We start from the raw sequence: 12,719 nt of genomic DNA, 5'->3' as shown, positions 1-12,719 counted from the left end.
CAGAGGAAGGAGTGGGCAGACAGGCAACGCAGCAACAGGCGCAGAGGAACGAACCTTAGGCCACCACTGGCCACCAGGGATGAGGCGCAGGTGGAAGCTTGCGGGTGGTGGAGGGCCTCGAATCACCGGCGGCAGCAGAGACAGTGGGGGTGACGGCGGAGCTGCAGCGGGGGGAGCGACCTACCAGGAAGGTCAAGGGTCACTCTCCTCACCCCGCAGCGGCCGCCATATATGGGGAGGTGGGGAGGGAGGAGCAGCTGGGAGGCGAGGGACGGGGGAGCGTATGGGTGCGGAGGGGGTGGGGCCGCAGGGGAGTCAGCGGCAGGGTCGAGACCGGCGAGGAGACCAGCGCGGGGCACGGACTCTAGGGGGCACAGAAGATACAAGGCACAAAATCAGAGGGGCACACAATTACAGAGCACAAAATCAGAGTGGCACAGAATTATAAGAGCACACAGAGGGGCACAGAGATCAGTGGTACAGAAAAGAAGGGGCGCAGAAGCAAGCGGGGGTAGGGGGGCACAGAGGAAGGAGTGGGCAGACAGGCAACGCGGCGACAGGCGTAGCGGAATGAACCTTAGGCCACCACTGGCCACCAGGGATGAGGCGCAGGTGGAAGCCTGCGGGTGGTGGAGGGCCTCGAATCACCGGCGGCAGCAGAGACAGCGGGGGTGACAGCGGAGCTGCAGCGGGGGGGGGTGGGAGGGCGACCTACCAGGAGACCCCATTCCCATGGTTGGATACCGAAGCCTGAAATATGAATTCAAGGAATGGAGTGCAAGATGCAAACTATGCGTGGCAGAGAAAAGTCCTTCGGTCCTAGGGTGGATCGACACAAGTTCTGATGACCAGCGACGAGCAACAACCGGACGACACAAAACTGAAGGAAGAATTTCCCACCGTGTTCAGAGGCAAAGTCGGCAAATTGACTAAATTCACGCACAAGATCGATCTCAAGGCAGATGCGAAACTGGTGTGCCACAAGGTGAGAAATTTCCCACTGGCTATCAGAGAGAAAGTACAACAGGATTTACGCAGGCTAGAAGATAATGGCATCATAGAACCGATAACTAGTGCAGAGTGGTTGGCACCGTTGGTGGTAGCAATGAAGCCAAACGGCAAGGTGAGTCTGTGTGTGGACCTGAGGGAATTGAACAAAAACATAATAGTGAAAAGATTCCCACTACCAAGGATAGATGAGATGCTGGCAAAAACTAAGAGGGTGAAATGGTTCTCAACCATCGACCTCACCTCAGCCTACCATCAAATAGCCCTACACCACACATGCCGGAAATTGACATCGTTCATAACCCCCTTCGGGTGCTATCAGTTTCGCAGGATGCGATTTGGACTGGCCTTGGCAGCAGCCGTATTTCAGAAACTTATGCACAAGCTGTTCAAGGAAGTGGATGGAGTTCAGTACTTCCAAGATGACATCTTGGTGATGGGTATGAACAAAGCAGACTGCTGAGTGGGATAAGTGCCGGTTTGGAATGACATCTGTCACATACTTGGGCCACGAGATCAGCGACCAAGGAATCACACCTAAACAATCCAATGTCAAAGTGATATGTGATGCACCACCTCCGGGAAACAAGGAAGAAGTCAGGCCATTCCTTGGCATGGCCGAGTTTTACAGCAAATTCGTACAGCATTTCGCCACCAAGACACACCTCTTGCACCAACTCCTCCGGGACAAGACAACCTTCGAGTGGACGGAGGAGACACAAGAAGAATTCCAGAAGATCAAAGCGGACAGCAGTTCCTCTATGTGGATTTGATCAGCAAGCAAGATCAGTATTAACGACGGACGCGAGTGAGAGGGGCCTTGGAGCGGTTCTAATGCAAGAGACAAAAGATGGGGAACTGGCCACCCTCAGCTTTGCATCCAGATCTTTGTCGCCTACGGAGCAGAAGTACCGTGTAATAGAAAAGGAGATGTTGGCGGCAGTCTGGGCCATGGAGAAGTTCCGCCAATTCTTATGGGGTACGAGATTCAGGCTAAGAACAGACCATAAGCCTCTGGTCAAAGTCCTCACATCATCTGGACATGCGAATGCAACCCCCCACATCGCGAAGATGACCTTGAAATGTTTGGACTACAGGTATGATGTAGAACACATTCCGGGAGCCAGAAATAAAGTAGCCAACTATCTCAGTCGAGCCTCAGCCATGGAGGAAGCTCCACTCGGTTCCGAGGATGAGGATACCAGAGTGGCGTTCATGGAGGATCACGAACGAGTGATAAGCAAACAGGAGTGGAAGGAAGCATACGAGAACGACTTAGACATTGGGGCTGTCAAGCAGTTCATACTAAGAGGATGGCCAGAGAAGAGGCACGTGAGGCAGCGCTCAGAAAATTCTTTGAAGTGATAGAGGAATTATCGGTTTGTGACCGAGGGATCTTCCTGCGGAGAGGAGAAAAGGTAGTTCCTCCCAACACGTTGGTGCCACATTTGCCTGGGTATTGTAAAGACGAAGCTCAGGGCGAAACAGAAGTACTGGTGGCCTGCTATGGATAGCCAGATAGAAAGGCACGTGCGGAAGTGTGAACAATGCCAAAGAGCGGACAAGTCCCAAAAGCCTGATGCGCCCACCCTTAGGAAAGTTTGACAACCCCGCTAACCCATGGGAGGATCTGTCGATAGACATCTTGGGTCCAGTATTGGATGTTCAGGGAGTCCAGAAATATGTGGTAGTACTCGTAGACCAGTACTCCAAGTGGCCAGAGATCGACATACAGGAAGACATGGACTCCGACAAAGTATTAAAGTTTCTAACAACCATTTTCCTTAGAGAAGGTATTCCACGCTCCATCCTAAGTGACAATGGGCCTCAGTTTACGTCGGAAAAATGGAACGCGTACATGGGAAGGAATGGTATAAAGGTTAAACACACATCCATATATCATCCGGCGGGAAACGGTCTAGCCGAGAGGTTCAATAGAGTCCTCATGGGCTCAGTACAGTCAGCGATCGGAGCCGGGAAGGACTGGGGAAAAATAATTAAAGTGCATGTTGTGGGCCTACAGGATTACCCCGACCAGCACAGGACACAGCCCCTTCCAGATCCTAAGAGGTCGAGACCCATTCACGAAGGACAATGTTGCATGGAAGGAGCGCACTATCACGAGCAAGTGGTCTCCAGCAGTAGTGCACCACAATCTGGAAAAGGTGCAAAGAATATATACGGAACACTTCAATAGAAGACGAAATGTCAAGGAGACGGAGTTAGAGAGAGGGAGAGTGGGTTCAAGTCAAACTAGCCCAGTTAAGAAAGAAAGGTGATAGCAAGTTCAGTGCACGCATGCAAGTGGAAGAGGTTTACAACCGAGCAGCCCTGCTGAGCGATGGGAAAGTTTGGTCTCTGGACAGGATGTCCAAATGCAACAAGATATTGCGATGGAATGGAAGAGGACAGGCAGAAACCCCCCAGACTCAAGGTACTGAAGTCAATCCGGTGGAAGAAGGAACAGGAAATACTAGAGAAAGAGAGCGAGAGGAGGAAGTAGAGAGGGGGAGTGATCCTGGTGCCTTGGAACTCTCTGGAAGCACCAGTGGAACGCCTTGAAGAGGTGTTCCCCGGAGTACAGAAAGAAGTGGAGCAAGAAATCCCCAAGAAGTTGCCGTGTACTCTTCCAGTACACCGGTGAGGCGTACCCGCACTGGCAGAGCTGTGGTAAGACAGTTGAAGTACAGAGACTTTGAGATGGGAGACGGGAATGAGCCCACCAGCAGGTAGACAGAGAGACATTATCTTATGTTTGAAATGTATATGCATAAAGGAGGGAGATATGTAGCGTCGCGCTCTAGTCTTCACGACGTGACGTGATGACGTAGAGCGCGGTGGCCATTTTGGGTGCGGCCGAAAAGAGCGAGGAGCCCGCGAGCATAGCGGAGGTCTCCCGGCGCTCTCCCAGATTGTGTATCTACAATAAATACAAGTTCTCTTACCTGCGATCTCCTGTGTGAGAGTGTCTTTCCCCAAGGGGGCTTGAACATTACAAATATCAACAAAAACATTGATAAAGTCAACAGAATAATTATACAAGAACTATTGGCTTTGCCAGTGCTTGTTGTAGATGTGCTTCACAGGCAGACAACTAGCACCTTTCTCATGCAGGTGTGCATCCCAGATTATTTTTTGTGCCAAGTGCTGCAGATCAGAACCTGCTCGGAGATCATCCACATTTATCCAAATGTGTTGTTTTTAGGTCGAGACTGAGCCAGTGTGCAAGCGCTGCTCTGGCGATAATCTGTAGTAGTTTAGTACCTCCAATGGTTACTGGCCCCTTTACTTGGTTGTTACTCGGTAGGAGTACTCTTTGTTTTAATGAGTTTCTCCTACTGCAGGCACGAGGACGTGCTTTGCTTACATTCAGTGCGCTGTGCGCACTTTCACTTTTAAAGCAGCCAGTACAATGGCCGCCACTTCGAGTCCAATGCCATAGGTCTCGTATTTAAATGCAAGACCTATTGCATTCCAAATATTTTTTCCAGAACACGCCACACGTCACTTTATCTTTAACATAGCACCCTCGCGCCTTTTACTTGTTATACACAGGCGCACACAGTCGTCAATGGCACCTGCGGTTTAAAGACCTTTAAAGACCTTTAAACACATTTTACACCAAGGGTGACGTGCGTACTTGCACACGCGCTTAGACTGAGATAGGAACAGATGCACGCTCACACACCTGCCTACATAATTTCGCCCGTAAATTGTTCGCGTGCCAGATAGGGAAGAGTGCAAGCCCGTTCTTCCGTTGCAGCTCTCTTCGTGCGCTCAGCACAGATTTCGCCCTAGCCCCTTTCACTAGTTGTCAAAAAGACTGGGTCCAAGCAGTCTTTGTGTTTTTGCAGGATTCCTTTTTTTAACACGGTATTTACATTTCATTGTGCTCGTGCGCCTGCAACGTGCTGACACCTTTCGTGCAATAGGCGGCACATTCCTGTACAAGGAGGCACTCTAACGTCAGACAATTGCTGTCAAGAGCGACGACAATCCTTTGGGTTATTTCTGCATAAGTGGTCAGAAAAAGCTCAGCTTTCAAGAAAACCGTGCAATCTATAGTCAAGGGCACATCTACTGAAAAGGAAAAAGAAGCATTTGCAATGCAATAGGTCTCGCATTTGCGAGAGTTTAAGCTATTGGCATTGTAAATGACCATGCTTTTAATTTATGTTTTAAAAACCAAAACATAAATAAAAGGCATTGTCAATTATAATGCTAATAGCTCAAACTCGTGTAAATGCGAGACCTATTGCATTGCAAATGCTTTTTTCACTTGTCCTCATGTGTCAGTTTCTTTGTCTGCATCTCCTGCTCTGTGTGCTTTTAAACCATCTGGAGTGCATGCAGATTATACTCCGCCATATCTCACAGTTGAAATCAGATTTCATCAAGAAACATCACAGGCTCAGTACAGGGGCTCTGATTTCATGTGTGGCATTCAAGTAATGTTCTTTCTGGAATTTACCATCTTCTGGGCATGCCATTTTTAGGATTTTAAATCAGTATTCCTTTCTTTTAGAGTGATAAAGAGGCATATTGTGAAGGAATATTCCTTTGCGGAGGTCATCCTCATTGCCTGTATATGTGAATGGTTTGAGTGGTACGAGTTACTCTTGGAAGGATTGATACACAACAGTTTTCCACAGTATCGAATAACCTTTTCCTGCATGTTAAGGCTCACGGAAGGCACATAAAGTTTCCTGGAACAGAGGGCTGTTTTTACTCAAAGGCCTGTTGCAATGTTGGGTCAAGTTCCACTCCTCCTCTAGGCACCTCCTCTTTCCTGCACCAGATTCTGAATAGACAGGAATTTTCACTCATGATTCAGTAGCTTGGAGGTGGTGCCCTCCATTGGAAGTTGGGGTGGGGGTGGGATTCTGTGATAGCAGCTTCGACACCTCTGACTCTTCTGACTAGGAACAACTGGAACATTAGTTGAGTCAGTGTGCTTTGCTCCGCTCAAGCCCACAATTGGGGTTCACCAAATGTTAATCTGCCTTCTAAGGTTGGGCTCATTTCTGGATGCCTTGAGTGCCAAGCAGGTGGTCAAGGAGGTTGCTCAGACTCCCTTAACTGGTCATGGCATTATGGGTACTGCTTCTAAATCTAGAACCCCTGCCCCTGAATGTGTTCCCTGGGCTGTTACTATTCCGTCTGCTTCGTGTGACCTTTCTCCAGGATCCTCCGGAAGGTCATCAGAGACTGTCCTCTCTTATTATATTTTCCTGTTGCTGGATCTGAACACTAGTCCAAATGTTGATACCAAGGAGAATGAAGAATTGCACTTGACCAAGCGGTACTTCTCTGTTTGCGTGCAGTCTCCACCTGGCACCAGCTCACAAATGAGTTTATCTGTGTGCTTGTGGCAGCCCTGCTCTGTAACCAAGACTCTTGCTAGTCATCAAGTATCTTTGGGAGTCTGGAAGAAGCAATACTCTGAGATCCCTATCTTCAGGTCTCAAGACAACATAAAGTGTGGGCCCTCTCAGTGGAGAGGAGGGTGCCTTTCCCAGACCACTGCTGCCCTAGTTGATCTTTCCCAAACATTTGGCACCCTTTTAGTAGTGCCAGAACCAGTTCCATCCTCATAGTGGCAAAGAGATTGATCCCACTGTTTTCACTTGAGGAAAAATGGTGGATGATTCCTTTCTGTCCTGGAGATCTGAATTGCTTCCCCTGAAGACGTTCAAGATCATTGTTGTGGCTTGGGTCGTGGACTCGTCTAATAAAGTGATGTACTATGGATCTGCATGGTGATACTATTCATATGTCCTTTAGAAACACACAAAGTTCCTTTGTTTCTAGGTAACCAAGACTACCTGCAATGCCATTTGACTCTCTTGAGTTTCAACAAACATCTTGCCAGTTTTCTGTGAGACCCAACATCCACTGCCACTTTCCCCTGAACGATTGCCTGGTCTGTGCTTTGTCAAGTGAGCTAGCTAATTGAAGTCTTTCTCAGGAGTCGTTAGTTTTTTGTAACTTCAGATCTTTCCAGAATCCTCCGTCTCCTTTTGAATGAAGATGTAGTTTAGGGTTGTTCTGCAGATAAATTGAAGTTGTTATGAAAACCATCACAGCCCTGTCTGGCAATGGAACTGTGGGAGTGGAAGCACCACAACACCAGAGGCATTTTAGTACCGATTTCCCATATTTCTGAGGTCTACAACTAGAGAACAGAAAGCCTCAATAGATGTCTCTACAACTCTTCTTCTCCCCACAAGCGAAAACTCATTTTAGAAGCCCTCAAGACCATCTGTGAGGCTTTGGCACAAGGTGCTGTTGATAATTTGTGGCCTCCAAGATTAAATGTACTATCAAGATGCCTTCCATGTAGGCGGTGTGCTCGCCGCCTTTGCTCTGATTCCTCATATTCTGACAGTCCAACTGAGAACTGATAAGATCACTGGTTCTGCTGCCTTTCTAGTGGCTCCATCTCACCTAACCATGTCTTGTTTTTGGACATCCTGAAGCTTTTTTTACAGGAGCACCCAGAGTAATTACTCGCGATTCCAATTAATTCAAAGGATTCCACCATTACGTTTGTGTTGTGTAAGTGATCTTGGCGTTTTCCGCTTGTTGATTTTTGTTGGCTGAAAGAAATGTATTCAATGTGATTTCTAGTTCTTTTCTATTCCATTTAAATGAAACGGGAAACCACCTTTAGTAAGAGCACATATATTTTGTTTCAGGCTGTTACTCTAGTCATCCTACTTTTCAAGTGGCCACACTTTCTTTAGACCCTTTAGTGGTATTATGTGACTAAGGACCTTAGTTAGAACTTTGAAATTAGTATCAAAGTGGGACTATCTCTTTACGATTTTTCATTTTCATGTCGTATTGATCTTGAGGAAAAAGCATTTAGTATTTGGGCATTGGTAAATACGGATTATTGCTTCCACAGTCAGTAAAATCCTAATTTCCAACTTGATCTCTTCTACCCTTAGGTTAGAGATGAAACTAACTAAGAGCTCCGGAGGAATACCACGACTCTCATACACTGGGCGAGATGACCGACACTTTGTGCCGGCTGGACTCTACATAATTAAAACTGTGAATGGTAGGAGAGCCATCTGCTCATTTCCTTTTCTTTGGTTCTAATTTTGAAGAATATGTATGTGCAAATAAATATGCATTTATAGCCCAAGCATTGACATTGTTGTTCACCTTTTTTACTGAATTCTAAAGTTAGTCAGGATGCCATGCGTTGTTGCTATGCATTTTTGAAAGCATGCAACTTTTACGTAGTCCTTGGTGAACTTTTAGATGTAGGCAAGCCATTTATCATGGGGAGTGAGGATTGTGGAATCATATGTTGTAAGGATTTATGAAGGAGAGAATGCTATTAATAAAAATGGACTTCTGTGTTATAGAACACATGAGTGTGTAGTAACAACGATATTCTTCCACTACCTGGTACCAGACTCGATAAAGTTAGTGTCTATTTGTATGACTGTTCTACAGCCTCAACATTTGGGGGGGGGGGGGGGGGTGTCTGTGTGTGTGTGTGAGAGAGAGAGAGAAAAATGGCCTTTTACATAAGCAGCCAGAATCCCTGTAGCTAAGCAGTACTGGTATATTAAGTTAATATTGCTCGAGCAGTTGACCCCACCGGTAGCACAATGTTAGATAATGCTCTATCCAGGACGTTCTGCCACATCTGACACACAGGGAAGCCTTGCGAGCACACAACTGCAGTACATCACTTGGAGCACTGTAATGAGCATTTCAGCATGCTCCACACACAGGTTTCCAGCATCAAGAATTCAAAGTGCTTTGAATCATTCAAACTCTAAAAATACAGAACTAAAAAAAACTCCCCATCCACACAGTGGCCTGCACCAAAAGTACACGTCCACAGAGGACATTACAGGACAAAACCCACTTTAATCATTTCCTCTCTCTGAAAACTCACTCCTGTACAAGAGATGCACAGCATGGAATCATGCATCTTAGTTCAAATGTGTAACACAGCCCCACCCTCCAGGACCATAGGCTATTGACATAAGTTCACGTAAATTAGAAGTATCTTGCTTTTCTGTACTAAAGGTCTAGGCCCCACAGACAACATACCTCTTAAACATTGTGAGTCCACAGCCTACAACCCAGTCCTAGCAGGTTATACCCTTTGGTGGCCTCTTGTGCTGGATATGGTATTGCTAGATCATAATGATTATAAAGATTTTGAAAACCCCTCCTATGAAACTGCACGTTCATAAGATGTTAGTAAATAATACTTTGCTTTCCAAAGATAACTTCAGAGTGTGTTTTGCCATGATGTGTGTGGAAAAACTCGGTCGAGCTGCAGCATCAATATACTTTAGGGCTTATGGTATAAAAATAAATACTGACATGGTAGAGATTTGCTAGAAAAAGGCAAAACTTGTTGGAAGATGTATGGAACCACAATTTTGGTATGAAGGCTTGATGTCTAGCTTACTCTTTTTTTACTCCTTTTATTACTCTGTGTCTTTCGGTGTTGCCTGTGTTGCTGGTAGTGGAAGGCGGAAGCAATACAGTGCAGATCTCTTTAGGTACCCCCACCCCCAGTCATTCCTGATCAGGCCAAGAGGCCGGGGAATTGCAGTTTTACAGGCAACAGGAGCACCCACCTTGTTAACCTTGCTCCTGGTCATTTTTCATATGCTGAGCTTAATTGCAGGAGATTGACGCACTGCACCATGGCTTGCTCTCACCTCATTAGGAGAAAGGATCTGTGCTGCAGGCAAAACTACAGGAACATTCTCTGTCCCAAAAAGGCTGCAGGCAAGCAGTGTGTATGGCTGTTAGGCTTCCATTAGGAGTGATTTAGAGTGACATAGAGCTCCAGCTTCATATTTTACCTCATGAAAAATTAGTAATTGGTATTCTAGATTTACATGCTGTGCACTATTCCGCTGTCTAGTAGTTGAGTCCAGAAATGTATCTCTACATTAAAGGTTTTACTGCGGGCATTCACGTAGGCCGAGCCAGAATAGCTCATTATGAAGTTGACCCTAAGCACACATTGCCACAATACATGACTTTCATATTAGATTCTTCCTTTCCAGCAGTTGATTCAGAGGTCTTTTTGCAGAGCTACTATGGAAAAAATCACAATTCATGATATCTAAAGATTGGAATAAATTCAAGGGGAGACTGAGGACCAAGCCAACACTGAAAGAAACAGCCTTATGCTGTGTGCCTTGACTTGACAAGTAAAAAAAGAACATCAGGAGAGTGATACTTTAAAGTCCTCAATGTCATTTAGTGCTACGAGCACACTGTTTACATTTGCCGGAACTCCAACTATATATTCTCAAACTATGTTTACCGGTGAACATGTACTGTCTTCCAAGAGACCTGATATAGGAAAATTGCTTCTTAATTGTTTAAACTCAAGACAATAATTCATAGAGCTATAATTATGTTGTCTTATTGGGCTAAAATATGTATAGGGAAACTGAAATAGGAAAACTGAAGAAAAAGGTACGATCTATGTATGTGATTGGTTTCTCAGATGATCAGAATGTTGTGGCATCTGATAAGGATTATAGAGAACATCATTCGGATGTCGAGGAAAGATCCTCTTACATGTTGGGGTACGAAAATATGTGTCTGACCACATTCTGAAAATAAAGACTTACGGTTTTTAGTGGATCCAATAAAGGGACTGTCTGAGCCAAGAGAAAAGGTGCGCAAGTCATAAGAACAAATATTAAAGTTTAGTACTTCGTTGACAAAGTCATATAAAGACAAACCCTTGATGCCAAAATTAACAGTAGTGGAGCTTTTCAATAAATCCCCTACCCCTGTGTCCAAAATAAAGAGCAACAGAAGGGGAAAGAGCTGAACGGCTTAGATTCAAATTCTGCATACAGTAGTGTAAGAAAGGGAAAATAAGAGGCTACTGACCTTGAAGTGTCAATATGAAATCCCAAAGACCATTGATTTTAAATAGTTATTGAAGGTTTTTCAGAAACCGAAACATACACTCCAAGTGGAAATTAACACTCTAGTGTAAATAAATATTTTCAAAGAAGCTTTAGCCATACATAAGGCACCAATAGCTATTAAAGACCCAGAGAAGATATTTAGATATTAAATAGGCCTAGTTTAGACCTCTGCCTTCCGAGGAGCATCAGGAGGGAAAGAATTTACAGGATACCTTACATGATATACCGTATGAAGAAGAGATCACGCATTAAAATATACAGGATGAGAAGATATGGAAAAAATTGAGAAATTGATCTACCGGAGGTGAAACTGTCCCCATCTCGACCATCTTCACTGGGTTATATTCCTGCATGTCATTAGCTAAACAGAGGAACACAGTGCAGTAAAAGTGGAATATGAGAATTCTTGTTTCTCTCTAGAAACATTGTTCTTTGCAGCCAACAGTTTTTCAGCAAAATTGATGTGTTCACGAAACTAGATTTTTCATTGACTTTCACCCCAAGAATTAAGAAAAAAATGTAATCCGTCGGCACAGGATGATCAACACATTAAAGCACTTGTGAACCAAACTCCATCCAAAGGACTCCACCAGATAAAGGCATTAAATAGCTAGTGGCGCTAGGAAGAAAGCTGGAGAGGAGTAAAGTCTGTTCTAATGCCATATTAAATTGTCCCTATGGGCAATCAAAGGATATGGAAGACTCACTGAAAGATATTGCAGACAATTATCTGGAAAGGAAAAAGGCTATAGTTGAAAAAGGAGATGCCATTGCTAACATGGGTTCTCTGACCCTCCGAATGCTGCTTCTTGGGCACTACATAGCACATCCTAATGCAGAGATATATCAACCTTGAAAGGGTCCTCTTCAGCACAGTCTTCTTTGCTCAATAGAACCCCAAACAAATCTAATTGTCCACCCTGTGGTCTTGGGTAGATCAATGTAAAAGCTTTAAACCCTTCTGTGGTTCAATTGATAGAGGCTCTCCCCCTCCTCTTTCAGTGGCTTAAGGAGAACAAAGAAAGGGTGGGGTCTTCAGTCCGGGACCAGGCGCATCAGCGGGGAAGGGGAACCACGCAGGGGAGTACGGCATCGCCCCCTGCTGGTGAAGATCCTGCATCCAGATTGCGACTCGGGCACCCTAAGGAGAGGTCTTTAACCCTACACTGAAACCCTGCAAGGAAGTGCCCGAGACGGGCCGCTGCATGGTACAAGCGGATAGAAGAGGTGAGGCCTCCGGGCCGAGGCCAGGCATAGCAGCAGGGGAGTGCTGTCCTCCCCTCCTGCTGATAAAGATCCTGCACCTGGACTCAGACTGGGGTAGCCTAAAAAGATATCTGCAAGTCTATGCTGCAGCCCCGCGAGGAGGTGCCCGAGGTGGGCCGCAGCATTGCACTAAGCCCAGAGGCAGAAGCAAAACGGTGAGCAGCAGGGGAGCTCGGAGCACTGCTAATTCTTGACACGGCAGGCCTGCGGCCTGGGAGGCGTGGGCCCCTGCAGGACGAGCCAGCCTTGACGAAGGCAGGAATCACAATGTGGAGGCAGAGCCTGCCTTGCCAGCTGGGGGCCAGCGGAGTAGGTGAAGGAGCCCTGGCTGTTGCAGTGAACCCCTGGAAATAAACAGAGACTAGATGGCCGGTGACTTGCCTGCAGCCCTACTACCATCAGAAGGGAAGGTAGTAAATAGCCCTGCTGTATGTGCATAAGGGAAGTGAAGGGGAAGTGAGGCAGAGCCCCCACCCCCCTACCTCTCTATCCACAAAAGGCCCC

General features: G+C 46.1%; 1 protein-coding gene across 2 annotated transcripts in view; it reads left to right on the top strand.

Annotated features, from left to right (window-relative positions):
• LOC146813792 (cap-specific mRNA (nucleoside-2'-O-)-methyltransferase 1-like) overlaps positions 1–12,719 on the top strand; it is a 946,504-nt gene that overhangs the window by 860,249 nt on the left and 73,536 nt on the right. For both annotated transcript variants that reach the window (XM_085610255.1, XM_085610254.1), the window contains one exon: positions 7,962–8,074. In XM_085610255.1, coding sequence (XP_085466381.1) covers positions 7,962–8,074 — 113 coding nt within the window. The remainder of the gene's footprint in view (positions 1–7,961; positions 8,075–12,719) is intronic.

The sequence above is a fragment of the Triturus cristatus genome, chromosome 6, assembly GCF_964204655.1.
Source record: "Triturus cristatus chromosome 6, aTriCri1.1, whole genome shotgun sequence".
NCBI lineage: Eukaryota > Metazoa > Chordata > Amphibia > Caudata > Salamandridae > Triturus > Triturus cristatus.
The sequence above is the reverse complement of the archived record's forward strand: the minus strand, read 5'-3'. Positions and strand labels throughout refer to the sequence as shown.